We start from the raw sequence: 15,032 nt of genomic DNA on the forward strand, positions 1-15,032 counted from the left end.
GGGGTTTTTTTTGTTACAGAGTACATTGCACGTTTGGCACCGATCAAGAGTGTTAATGTTATAAGTGGTGCAATCATCTTATGGACGCCACAATCATGGCCAGATCATCTACTCTGGGATGTCATCAGTGGCTCCCATCAATGTCATTCAACAAACCCCACCTGCCAGAATCAGTCCCTTTCATTATGAAGCATCTTAGGTATCCTCACATGCTAAAATCCCTGATCTCTCAAAATCTAAAAATAAATTATCTCAAAATTATCACCATTACGTTTTTCACCATTTTGCCACCCATAAAAAGTGATATCAATACAAATATCTGCTTATCCAACAAATAATGACACCGCAGTGTTGTAAATCAAATTATAAAAAAGCTATGGTAAATTGGCAACTCTTTGATTGTACTTACCTAAAGAATAAATTAGAAGTGTCATTTGGATCTCACAAATGAAAGCAAAGTCTGCTAAAAAATTGTGTAACTATGTTTTTCTGTTAATTCCAGCATAACTGCAGTTTTTTGATGCTATGCGGTAGCTTGCATGTAACTTAAAATGGTGCCACTAGGAAGTAGAAATTGTTTTCTATGGCTTTTGTAATGTGGGGTTTTAAAAAAACGGAAAGGCAAAATCTGCAATGGGCCTGATTCTGACAGGGTTAAAGTATTTTGCTTGTTTTATATGGGCAGAAACAAATTTATCACAATATGATCTGTTAAGAATTAAGGACAGTAAGATATGCATAATTTATATCAGGACAATTAACATCTTCTTGTCTGTGCCAAGGTAATAGACAGCGTGTGCTAGTATAGATCTTTGCCAAGCAAGCATGGCCTTATTTATAGCTTACTCACGGATAATGAAGTCCATTACAAATGGAAATGCAACCGCTGGACTAAGACAGTAGACAGTAGACAATGGAGCATTGAGTCCATAAGCAAATACCTCCTAATTTGCATTATGTAGAATTGGAATCGCCTTCTCTGTCTTTAAAGATCAGATAAAAAGAATCCATAAATCACTAGATCATGCTCTGTTACCACATGCCATCATTCACTGCAGCAAAATATGGCATATTCACTGTGGAGTTATTTTCTGCTATGTCTAGGGAGGAATATCTGCTATGTCTAGAGAAGAATATGTGTATTACATCTGTGTATTACTTGAGAACATCACCATTTAAAGGGGTATTCTCGTCTGGGCATTAACATTCAGTTTCATTAATCTGCCATTAATAAACATTTCTTCAATTAGATGTTATTAAAAAAAATGTTCCTGTGTGAAGATAATTTGCCATAAATGTAGTCATGTGGTCCCTTAGAAATGAGATCAGCTTCCTCGGATACGGCCACCTCTGCTGGAGTGAGTGCACAAAGAAACAAAAGGTTATTGTATATAAAATGTCCAGGAGTTACTAAATGTCGCACAGGCACCCTGTGGTAATGAATGCTGAATCCTGGTGGTCCGGCAGGACCCTATAGCGCAAGTCTGGCCACCGCTGCCAGAGTGTGACGTGGTCGTATCCGAGGAAGCTATCTGGTTTCTAAGGGACAACATGACTACATTTATGAGAAATTATGTTCACACAGGATCATTTTTTATAATAACATCCAATTGAAGAAATGTTTATATATGGCAAATCAATGAAACTGAATGTGAATGCCGAGACGAGAATACCCCTTTAAGGGTTCATTCACATGCGGTATGCCGGGGATGGCTAGCTATATATTACAGAGGCTGGGCTGGCTTTATACTACTGGGGGTTGCCTGGCTATATACTACTGAGGGCTGGCAGGCTATATACTGCAGGGGCTGGCAGGCTATATATTACAGGGGTTGGCAGGCTATATACTACAGGGGTTTGCTGGCAATATACTTCAAGGGCTGGCAGGCTATATACTACAGGGGCTGGCAGTCTAAATGCTACATATATAAATATATATATGTTTACATCAGATAATGGTTAGTATGTGACTTTCTTATTTGTTAGTGTTTAGTCACAACTGTTTGTGATTGGTCCATTGTGAAGCTATCTCTCTATTGGTTGTTTTGCCTCAATTGGCCCACCCATTTTGCATATATAGCAATGGTGTATGCTGTCTCTACTCACTCTTGTCCTACACTTTGAGAAAGGGCTCTGCCCGAAACGCGTCAGTAAGGACTTCAATCTATTCATTTATGTTTTAACTATTTGGTCTACCATGTATAAAAATAAAATTGTTATCATTACTATCATCCTCGTTTTTGAGAGTTGGTAAATATCCCGGACAATTAGCGCCACAATTTCTGCCAATATATTTTTTCTACGTTTCTGTGCAATTTATCCCGAGCTCCCTATTTTTGGGACCTTTGGGAAACCTATCTTTGGCTAGTGGCTGCTTTCCTCCATTCTGGAATCCAACTTGTATAGACAAGAGGAACACCATCCACCTCCAGGACCCCGACATTGGGGCATTTTGCCTGAAACAAGACTTCCGACAGGTGAGCATCCCACATAGGGGTTGGGTTTACTCCTCTTCTTTGCTGGAAGATATCACTCGAGGCGCCGTTCTCTGTTTTTCTGTTTTTTTCTTTTCACTGTTTGCATATATGCTATAGGGGCTGGCAGGCTATATACTGCAGGGCTTGCAGGCTATATATTACAGGGGGCTTGCTACACACTACAGGGGGCTGGCAGGCTATATACTACAGGGGGCTAGCTGGCTATATACTACACGGGGCTTGCTGGCTATAAACCACAGGGGGTTTGCTATAATTGCTACAAAAAACTGACTAAAATTGAAAGTAAAGGGGTTAAAAATTAACTTTATTGGGAAAAAATCCCTAGGAGGTTATAATTTGAAAACTTTCTTTCTGTTAGGCTTCAGGGGTAGTGGACCCACTGGTCCACCACGGACGATGACGTAAGCCGACACCTGGGTAAGGAGTCTAAGTGGCACCCGGTCTTCACCAGAGCCTGCCTCAAAGCGGGTTGGATTTGCTGCGACGTGGTACTGTCAAGCTCCAGGGGTAGTGGACCCATTGGACCGCCGCAGACGCTGACACAAGCCGACACCTGGGACCAGAGTCTAAGTGGCATCCAGTTTTCACCAGATCCCGCCGCAAAGTGGGTTGGACTTGCTGCGGCGTGGTACCACCAGGTCATTCCACAGGTGCGACTTTGTCCGTGGTGGCTGCCAAGACGAAGTACAGAAATGGAAGGCAGGTTCGTAGTCGGGGACAGGCAGGAGGTCAAGACAGGTGGCAAAAGTTCAGGGTCAGAGGCAGAGCAGAAGGTCAGGGCTGGCGGTGGAGGAGCGTAAACGGGAACAGGTTTGGGGTCACAACGGGAGATCAATACACAGAAATATGGCAAAGGAGCAAGGTATATAGCACGAAGATCGGCGGGGAATGCTGGGAGAGGCCGGCTTTTATTGTAATCTAGGAAATGGCCAGCACCAATCAGCATTGCGCTGGCCCTTTAAATCTACGAGCACAGCCGGCGGGCAGCGAGGGGCACGGGAGACACTTTCATTGGCAAACCCCGTTAAAATCATGGCTGCTTTGTTTCAAAAAGAGTGCCTCACCTTTCCATGGGCTGGGAGCATCATGTCTTTATTTGTTATTCATGGCTAGGTGTTGAATCAAATGTTAAGATTGCAGTTACATTCTGTTGACATTATACTTACATTGTGTAAAAGCAATGTTATCCCCTTAAAAGAAATCTACCATCAGAATCACTCATGGTAGACCACTTTCACTTACTTGTGCACCTCTTCTTTTGTTGTCCAGAACTGTGTTTGTTATATCCTTAAATAACTGTTCTTTTCTAAAGAAAAATAGATTTTAAAAATATGATGAGCCTGAGGGGCTCAGGATTATGGCACCTGAGCTCCTCTTAGGTCCGCAGTGTTTTAATTTATGCATTCCCCCACTTTTGGCTGCCCCCCTGTGACTGGTGACGTAAGCTGAATTTTCACTGGAACCTGGAAGCGACAGAGGACTATTGCAAACCCGGAACTCCTCAGGATCATTTGCATATTTTTAAAACCATTAAAAAAAAACTGAGATTCAAGGATATTAAGTTTATATACCGTATATTCTGGCGTATAAGACGACTTTTGAAGACAGAAAAATCTTCTGTCTAGTCTGGGGTCGTCTTATACGCCAGTAATAGCGACCGCTATCGGTACGCACTGCGGTCGGGACACACTGCAAGGAGAGGGCTCACGGGCTAAGCCCTCTCCATAGCCGGTAAGTCTTTGCATATTGCACCGATCGCGGGTGTTTTCACAGCGATGGCTGCCAGCAAAGCTGCCGGCAGCCTCAAAAAGAGGTATATTGCACCGATCGCGGGTGTTTTCACAGCGATGGCTGCCAGCAAAGCTGCCGGCAGCCTCAAAAAGATAGCGGCGCATGTGCGCCGCCATCTTACCTAGGATCGCCGCTCCCCGTGACGTCCGTCTCCATGGTAGCCTTGGGTCTTCCGAAGACCCGTGGCTATTTTGTTTTAACCTCTTCATTACAATGTGCTGATAGCACATTGTAATGAATGAGGAGGAAAATCCCCATATACTGCCATATTGTAGTATGGCAGTATATGATAGGATCGATCAGACAACCTAGGGTTAAAGTACCCTAGGGAGTCTGAAAAATAGTAAAAATAAAAATAAAAAAAGTTTAAAAAAAAATTATAATAAAAAAACCTAAAATTTCAAATCACCCCCCTTTGCCTAGAACTGACATAAATATAAATAAACAGTAAAAATCATAAACACATCAGGTATCGACGCGTCCGAAAATGCCCGATCTATCAAAATATGATAACGGTTTTTCAATGCGCTTAACGGAAAATAGCGCCCAAAGTCGAAAATGGCACTTTTTTGCCATTTTGAAAAATATAAAAAAATCTATAAAAAGTGATCAAAAGGTCGTACAGTCCTAAAAATAATAACATTGAAAATATTATCAAATTTCACAGAAAATGACACCACCCACAGCTCCATACACCAAAGTATAAAAAAGTTATTAGCGCCAGAAGTTGGCAAAATCAAAAAAGTAATTTTTGTACAGGAGGTTTTCATTTTTGTAAATGTATGAAAACATTATAAAACCTATACAAATTTGGTATCCCCTTAATCGTATCGACCCAAAGAATAAAGTAGACATGTCATTTGGGGCGCTCAGTGAAAGACGTAATATCCAAGCCCACAAGAAAATGGCGCAAATGGGTTTTTTCACCATTTTCATTGCATTTGGAATTTTTTTTTTTTTTTTTTGGAGTACATGGCATGGAATATTTAATAAAATAAAAATTTAAGGTACAGTATGGTAACATTTACAGTAAAATGGACGATGGTAATGTTGTTGTTGTATGCCTTATGTTTATGAGCGACAGTTTTCCTGCTATATACCTGCATGTCATAAGAATTTAAATTAAAAAAAGGACCATGTTAAATTCAAATCTGTTTTTTTTTTAAATTTTTACCGGTGTTTTGTATGCGTTGGAAAAGGGGTAGTCTTATACGGCGAATATATCTTAAACTCTATATTTTAACAGGAAAGTAGGGGTATCGTCTTATACACCAGGTCGTCTTGTACGCCGGAATATACGGTATATAGTACCCACCAGTTTATATACAGTTCCTGCTCATCCTGCATGCAAAACACAGCATCGCTCTTCCTGGTATCGTCAATACCCATATGACTACACTGATGACTGACATCCAGTGAGAGGATTTATTAAATTGTATTCAATCAGAATGTCCATAATATACCCATCCTAGCCCATACTTCTAGAGAAAAAAGGCCACAGCACTGATCTATGGCTGCCTTCCTTTTGAAAGCTTTCTCCGTTCAGCAGGGCTCATTCTCTTCAGCTCTGACAGAAACTGCCACATGGTCTTTATATTATACACGTATATAGATACATATACTGGGCTATTAGGGGTGTGGAGTCGGTAAGCCATACCTCCAACTCCTCAATTTCCCAAAGGCCTCTTACACATGGAGATTGTGGGGATGTATATGTCCCCATGGACGCCTATGGCGCACGGCTGCTCTACAGTGAGCACACTCGTGTGCCACAGTACAATACCGTGCATGTGAAAAAGATAGAGCTTCCTACATCTATGCTATTCCACAACACACTGCTAGATCTGCTGTGCCTTCCTCCCCCTCCCCAGATAAAGAACTTATCTGTCTGTAGCTTTACACTCTTCCTGCTGCTGCCAGCAGGAAGTCAGTGTCTGTGTATCAGTGAGAGCTCTGACCTGGAATGCAAGGGGATGGTCCCCTGCAGAGGGAGCAAAGAGAGAATATCTCCACAGCTTCAGGCAGAAAACCAAGATGGCTGCCAATCCTAAAGTCAGGAGATACAGGGTGAAAAAAACAGGGGCAACTGAAATTGTGTACACCAGGACTGATAGAGACTGGTTAGATTTACATCTGAGAATGTGTTATTTTGTTATCCTGAGTACATTTAAGAATCTTTTGGCCTGTGGCTCGGATGTCCTTGGCTCACCAGGACTATTGTCCGGGCAGCTCTTGCAAACTCTCACCTCTCCAGACGCAGGTAAAGGTGGGTACTTTAGTGAAGCATAATCTGTGAGCTCCGTGCTCCACTACATTGAGACACAGTGATGTCATTAGACTGAGCCTCCTGCTCCGAGCAGCTGAATACAGTGCCGGGAGCAGAAGGCATGGTACGATGATGTCACTACATGGATCTTAGTCAGCAGAGTGAGAAGCAAGCCCATCTGCAGCTCCAGCAGAGCTGCCAACCATACACAATACCAAAAAGCAGAAGTGTCTGACACCTTTGGGCAAGTCAGGAGACTAAGCCCAGAGCAGAGCTCCACCATCTGGACTCAACTCCATCTTTAACAGCCCAGCCTGAAGTTACTACCAGGCTGTGAGCAGCTACCTCCTACCAGCTTTCCAGCCTACTGGTTCTGCTGCTAGTTGAATAAAGAACTGTGAGTTGATTAACATCAACATGCCTCTGTGTTATCCCTGGATCAAGCTTCTTCACCATCACAGGCCCCCGGTCCTCCGTCGCCCAGGGATTCCCATATACACCCAGGGAGAAACCTCCATCAGCCTCTCCCTCTACTTTTCTTGCACACACCACCTGGTGGAGGCCTTGAACAATAGTAGCAGCATCTCGGTGGTTTGTCAAAGCCACTTAATTATTTTCTCTATAACCTAATCATCAGGATGGGTTGCTGTAGGAAACATGGACTCTTTTAGGTCTTGCCAGACACTGACACAGACACCCACAGAGACATACACTGCAATGCAGATGTTACAGGTACACATGAGGGGTTAATGGCTGTGAATAATATGGTATACAATGACCAGTGGATATTTACCAATACCTTATATTCTGAATCCATTTTCTGCTGCACATCCTTCATGTGATGTCCACTGATAATCGATTTATATCTGACAAAATGTTTGTCCATCACAGGTTCTAACTCCAACCTGTCAGTAAAAAATATTTTTTCATTCGATTATAAACTTGAACCTTGACAATCTCTTATTTAACCCCTTAACGCCTGTTTTTAACATTAACCCCTTGACATTTTTAACCTTCCTGACCAGGCCCTATTTTTAGAATCTAACATGTGTTAATATAATTGGTTAGAACTTTGGAAAGCTTTAACATATCCTGATGATTCTGAGACCGTTTTCTCGTGACAAATTCGGGGCACATATCAATTGTGGCATTGGGTCCTTTTAATTTGGCACACGGATTGTACAGTTAGTTAGACAGGGATTTTTTGATTGTTTTTTGATTATGAAGGGCATAATCTTGTTCAGGATTTGCCGTTTACCGTACGTTAAAAGTAGGATGCTATTTTTATTTTCTGGGTCACTATGATTATGGGGATACCTCAATTACATAGTATTTTCTATTTTTGCCCCATTTTGCTGAAGACATACTGTAATGTAGAAGCAGTATTGCAGTTCAAGTACCCTAGGGTGCTGAAATTATAATAAAAAAATTAAACTGTTTTAAACATATGAAAAAAATTTAAAAACATAGTAAAATCATAAAAATATAAGGTATCACCACATCCCAAAATGTCTGATCTATGAAGATATAAAAACAATTATTTCCCAGCGATGAACCCTTTAATATAAAATAGTGCCTAAATGTCCAAATTTTGACTGAATATTTTATATATACATATATATATATATATATATCCTGCAAACAATGACACCTTACACAGCTATATACAATGAAGTATGAAAAAGTTATGGGTGTCTGAATAGGTCGAATAGGTCGTTTTTGAATTTTTTTAAAAAGTATTACACATAACTAAACTATATAATTTTAGTATCCCTGCGATCATACTAATCCAAAGAATAAAGGAGGATGCAAGAAAAGCTAAAAAAAACTTGGTCTTGAAGGTCTTAATTGGGGTGTTGCCACATTTTTAACATTAGCTCAGGAGAGTGTGACCCCTAAGCTGAGCTCTTACACCAAGACCTCAGAGTCTTTAGATACGCATCTGGTTTTCTGTATTAAAACATAAGGTCTTAAAGGAAACCTACCATTTGATTTGATGCATTATCAAGCAAACATTAAGAATGCTGTAGCTACACTGATGCAGGATCATATCTTGGTTAAGCTGAGTGAGCTGATTGGTTTTGCTGATAAAACAGATATAACATTATGATAATGAAGCTCTGTTGCTTCTATGGCTGGTTCAGAGCTTATCCTAGCACATTAGTTATTCACTACTGCACAGGATGATGTAATCACTGGGTTGTGCCTGAAGGCAGAAAAATCAATTGCTGCACCATCCCCCAGCTGCTGTGTATAAGTAATCCAGCACATGTAGCACAGCTCATGTCTTGACTAACCTCCATTTGTAATTACAAGCTCCCGTGTCTAATGAGTTTATGTCAACCAACCTTACCCAGCTTTCCCAAGGTCCTGAATGTTATAATTGTGTTGTTTTTAGCAAAACCATTCAGCTCAGGGATTAACCAAGATATGATCCTGCATCAGTGTAGCTACAGCATTCTCAAGGTATGTTTGCTTCATAATGCATCAAATCAAATGGTAGGTTGCCTTTAAAGTTAGATGAATACAACCTGAGATCAGCAACAACAAATTACACCATGTCATTATGTATTTAGAGGGAATTGTCACCGTATACCGTAATACAGTGTAATCTGTAGGCAGTATATTATAAAGCAGGTTACATTGTCCCTGCTTTTATTGGGGTCCAATTACTTCATTTCTGTTTGATGATTTTATGGGCTGAGCCTGTGTTCAGACTCTACATCTGCAATCTGGATTTCTAAATGCAATTCAAGTGCAAACAATGCAAAAGAAGTGCTTCTCATTCCCAATCGCAAACATTTCAGCGAGAAATGCATATACGATCAGCAGAAGCTCCTTCCCGCTGTGCCTCAAGTGCAGCATGTAAAATCAGAAACATGATACGTTTCAGGGCCATGGAGTCAGTAAAACAAACTTACAACTTGAGCTCCATCGAAATGGTCAAGGACTCTGACTACGCAGTCCTATTTTCCTGGTCACTCTAGCAACTGCTTCCACATGTCTCTCTCTATCCTCTATAGCAGAGATGTGTGGAGGCAGCTCCTCCCCTAGCTGGCAATGCCTCCCTCCTCCATCATCTCTGAGCTGCCGGGACTGGAGAGGAGGAAGCAGGATTTCTGGGGAACGAGGCCAAGGTAAGTATCAAAGCTTTTTTGTTAATACCAAGGAACAAGGGAGGACACTATATGAGGGGAAATGAAGGACAGGATTTCAGCAGTCTTGGCAGAATGCCGCGTAAGGTGAACAGCTTGGTCAAGTCACCGCCATGTTGCAGCAACTGATGGCAACTCAACAACAAAATCAAGCTCCTGTGGCTCCTTCCTCTGATTAGCCTGCCTGCTGCTGAACCTAGGCTGAGATTATCCATGCCAAATATGATGGGGATCCCAAGTTGTGCAGGGGCTTCATCACCCAGTGCTCCCTGCACATTGAGCTTATGCCAAAACAGTTCGTCATGGAATGGTCTAAGGTGGCATTCATCATCAGCCTCCTCTATGGGAAAGCCCTGGCATAGGCTACTCCCCTCTGGAACAGAAAGGACCCGGTTACAGCTAACATCACCTCCTTCTTTGCTGAGTTCCGACCTGCCTGAGCATCTTCAGCTGAGACCGCACTGCTGAACCTGTGCCAAGCAGACTCATAGGTTGGTGACTATGCCGTCCGATTCCCGGTGCATGTGGGTGCATGGCTTATGACACAATTTTAAAGTTAAATCCCATGTTCAGTCCAAATCAGTCGGATCGTCCAACGGCCCATCCCCCGATTTCTTTTGCAAGAAAGCTAGCGCCAATCCGATCGCATGCACAACAATCCCCTTCTAAATCCCTGTCCCAGTGGCGCTATCCCCGAAAACTATGGAAAACCCGACGGAAATGCGGCCGCAGGATCCTTAGAAAATAAGCCCCATTGAGTCCCTTCGGGTCCATGTACGGCAAGTTTTCAGGCGGCTAAGGGCTAATCACCTGTATGCCAAGCTCAAGAAGTGCCAATTCCATCAGAAGAGTCTCCCATTCCTTGGATGCATTATCCCAGACAAGGGACTACAGATGAATCCAAAGATAAAATCTTGTTGAGAGATCTGATGTTCCTGCCGTAGACGAATTGGTCCTAAATCTCAAATCCATCCGCCCGCACCAAAATCCAGGCGGACAAGAAGCGCAGGTCTCCTCTAGTCTTCTCCCCAGGTGACAGAGTATGGCTTTCTTTTAGGTACGTCCGTTTGAAGATTCCCAGCTATAAACTTGTTCCTTGATTCCTGGGTCCAATTGATGTACTGAAGCGCATCAATCCTGTGGCATATCGCTGGCTTCAGAAAATTTAAAGGGCCAGCGAACCGTTAATTGCTGCTGGCCATTTCCCCGAATTCTATATAAATCTGCCTCTCCCTGCACACCCTGATGGATCTTCATGCCTTGTGCTTTAGAGAAAGCTGTGTTCCACGCTCTGTGCTGATATTGCAATTTCCCGTTGTGACCCCAGTTCCGTTTCTGACTACGTTCCTCCGCTACCTGCCTTGACCTATTGCTAAGTCCCCAACTCTGATCCTGTGCTGTCTGTCTCGACCTTCTGTCTGTCCCTGACCACTAGTTTTCCTGACCATTTTCTACTATGCTTTGGCCGCCACCACAGACAAAGTCATGCCTGTGGAACTTGCCGCAACCTGCTTTCTGGCAGGCTCTGGTGAAAACTGGGTAACTTAGACTCCGGTCCCAGGTGTCGGCTTATGCCATCGTCCGCGGTGGTACAGAGGATCCACTACCACTGATCCTGACACTGTGTAATTATTGTACATGGTAAACACTTCATAAGATCCTACTCATAGATTGAGGTACCATGCTGTGGTAATCTTCTTATATTTGTTTCTAGATCCGCAAGATCTTGTAGCCTCACAGGCTGTTACATTGAATAGAGCAGTCTCCCTTCCCACTGCACTTCTTGCTCCTACTCTATTTTACAGGCAGAACTGGGGGGGGGGGAGAAGGGGGAGGTGGGTGAGACGTGTTCTGCTCATTGTAACAGTCTATGAATCTGCAGCACAGAGGGGCTCTAATAATCCCCCCAGGGCCCTTCAGGTTCATTAGCATGATTTTAAAATTTGATTTTGGTGTTCATGGATAAAAAAATATAAGAAGACTACCACTGGATCTATAAGTAAGTGTCCCTGGTTTATTATGATTGATTTTGATGGTAGATTTCCTTTAAGATATATTACTTTAAAACTGACATTTGTGTGTTCTTTACCAAAGCCTAAGAAGGCCGAGGCTTGTTAGGTGCAGCTTTGAAATAAATTGAGAGACGTTGATCAGATTTTCTCTTGAGTACATTTAGGTTGCATCTGGTACAGATACCTGGTTTGGCTCATCGGCTGTGAGATTTTAGCAGACATTGCTGAAATTAACATTAATATTTTATGTTTACAACGTAATACTGTACTATAGTTCTGAGGACAAACTCTATAATTTTTTTGTCAATTAGAGCAATTTTGTATGTTATTTTGGACCAAATATTATTCACATATCTCCACATGACTGCATACATATAATACATACATTATTTGTATTCTGCTTCAATCTTGTAAGGCAAGCAGTGCAATCATTTCAGCATGAAGGTTATCAGCACTGTACTTTTAATATATATATATATATATATATATATATATATATATATATATATACACACACACACACACTTAATAAAAATAATTTCCTCCCCACGTTACACGCAGCAGATTACACATCACAGAACATTAGTAATCAGCTAATGAGTTTCGCTTCTCACCGTAAAATCTATTTTAGCAATACAGATTGCCCATATGCCAGCCTGGCACTTACAGTGACTGCTGTGTTCCTACCTCCGCTCCTCAGCATGATCCTGCGTTACAGGTTTTGTTCTGCAGAAAAACACAGCGTCCCTGGGTGTCCATGGCAATGGTAGGGGGAGCTATAAGACAGCATGGAAGGAGCCACGGTCTCTATAGAAACATGGCCTAGCCTGATTATTACACACAAACAGCCTGCCGCAGAGTGATCAGTCAGGGCTATGCCAGATCAGCGCCTCTTATTGTACTATTACACATCTTATTATATGTATAAGCTCAGTGCCTCTTATTGCGCTATTACACATCTTATTATACAGTATGTATTTATTTTAGTGCCTCATGTTGCTCTATTACACATCTTATTATATGTATAAGCTCAGTGCCTCTTATTGCACTATTACACATCTTATTATACAGTATGTATTTATTTTAGTGTCTCATATTGCTCTATTACACATCTTATTATATGTATAAGCTCAGTGCCTCATATTGTACTATTACACATCTTATTATATGTATAAGCCCAGTGCCTCGTATTATACTATTACACATCTTATTATATGTATAAGCTCAGTGCCTCGTATTGTACTATTACACATCTTATTATATGTATAAGCTCAGTGCCTCGTATTGTACTATTACACATCTTATTATATGTATAAGCTAGGTGCCTCGTATTGTACTATTACACATCTTATTATATGTATAAGCTCAGTGCCTCGTATTGTACTATTACACATCTTATTATATGTATTTATTTCAGTGCCTCATATTGTACTATTACACATCTTATTATAAGTATAAGCTCAGTGCCTCATATTGTACTATTACACAACTTATTATAAGTATAAGCTCAGTGCCTCGTATTGTACTATTACACATCTTATTATATGTATAAGCTCAGTGCCTCGTATTGTACTATTACACATCTTATTATATGTATAAGCTCAGTGCCTCTTATTGCACTATTACACATCTTATTATACAGTATGTATTTATTTTAGTGCCTCATATTGCTCTATTACACATCTTATTATATGTATAAGCTCAGTGCCTCATATTGTACTATTACACATCTTATTATATGTATAAGCTCAGTGCCTCGTATTATACTATTACACATCTTATTATATGTATAAGCCCAGTGCCTCTTATTGTTCTATTACACATCTTATTATATGTATAAGCTCAGTGCCTCTTATTGCACTATTACACATCTTATTATACAGTATGTATTTATTTTAGTGCCTCATATTGCTCTATTACACATCTTATTATATGTATAAGCTCAGTGCCTCATATTGTACTATTACACATCTTATTATATGTATAAGCCCAGTGCCTCTTATTGTTCTATTACGCATCTTATTATATGTATAAGCTCAGTGCCTCGTATTATACTATTACACATCTTATTATATGTATAAGCTCAGTGCCTCGTATTGTACTATTACACATCTTATTATATGTATAAGCTCAGTGCCTCGTATTGTACTATTACACATCTTATTATATGTATAAGCTCAGTGCCTCGTATTGTACTATTACACATCTTATTATATGTATAAGCTCAGTGCCTCGTATTGTACTATTACACATCTTATTATATGTATTTATTTCAGTGCCTCATATTGTACTATTACACATCTTATTATAAGTATAAGCTCAGTGCCTCATATTGTACTATTACACAACTTATTATATGTATAAGCTCAGTGCCTCGTATTGTACTATTACACATCTTATTATATGTATAAGCTCAGTGCCTCGTATTGTACTATTACACATCTTATTATATGTATAAGCTCAGTGCCTCGTATTGTACTATTACACATCTTATTATATGTATAAGCTCAGTGCCTCGTATTGTACTATTACACATCTTATTATAAGTATAAGCTCAGTGCCTTGTATTGTACTATTACACAACTTATTATATTTATAAGTTCAGTGCCTTGTATTGTACTATTACACTATTGTACTATTGTATAGTAATGCATTAAACATGCATCAAATCCATCAGGGGCTCATCATTAATTACACGTATCCGGTTCTTCTTCAAATTTATTAGATAACTGTAAATTTTTTATAACATGTTTTATAATGCAGCTTTTCAGAAGACTGAAAGATTTTTATTTGTTACATTTTATTTTTTACTAGTCAAGTCTGACTTTTTTTCTACTTCTGATCACTTCAATCCTCCAACCTACAATATGCATGCAGCCACAGCTCTTCAGCCATGACATACCTACCCTCATTTGTGCAATTTCATCCTGCAATCTTTTCCGTTCTTCAAATCTGCAATAAAAATAGTTAAAAAATTAAGGTTGTGTATCCTTGGTCTCCTTTGCCCTGATCACCATGGAAACCAGCGATGAGATGGGATACCTGTATCACTTGGGAATCCTTTCCAAACTAGAATCTCATATCCAGTTACCTAGCAACTGCCATCAATGTGGTTTCAAGTTTAGGCTTTGTGATGTTGCCTGAGCTTAGAGGCCAAAATTACATGGAAATATAGAATCTAACAGTCGATAACAACAATGTGAAAATGGTTCTAAATAGTCTGTAAATACAAGTTACAAGGATTATTTTCCCAAGAGGTTTATGTATCTGGAAGATATTAATACTACAGACTCCTACTCTTGTAAATAAA

At 40.4% G+C, this 15,032-nt stretch overlaps 1 protein-coding gene across 10 annotated transcripts in view; it reads right to left on the minus strand.

The window, feature by feature from the left end:
• LOC140064355 (uncharacterized) overlaps positions 1-14,779 on the minus strand; it is a 52,373-nt gene extending 37,594 nt beyond the window's left edge. For 2 of the 10 annotated variants that reach the window (XM_072111160.1, XM_072111151.1), the window contains exons 1-2: positions 12,410-12,517; positions 7,349-7,460 (exon numbers count right to left, since the gene is read on the minus strand). In XM_072111160.1, the coding sequence (XP_071967261.1) occupies positions 7,349-7,441 (93 nt within the window). In that variant the 5' untranslated portion in view covers positions 7,442-7,460; positions 12,410-12,517. Of the gene's footprint in view, positions 1-7,348; positions 7,461-12,336; positions 12,528-14,628; positions 14,675-14,764 lie in introns of those variants that run through there. The other 8 variants (XM_072111154.1, XM_072111153.1, XM_072111158.1 and 5 more) reach the window with 8 other exon arrangements.
• Between the last annotated feature and the right edge of the window lie 253 nt (positions 14,780-15,032).

Source organism: Engystomops pustulosus, chromosome 6 (assembly GCF_040894005.1).
Source record: "Engystomops pustulosus chromosome 6, aEngPut4.maternal, whole genome shotgun sequence".
NCBI lineage: Eukaryota > Metazoa > Chordata > Amphibia > Anura > Leptodactylidae > Engystomops > Engystomops pustulosus.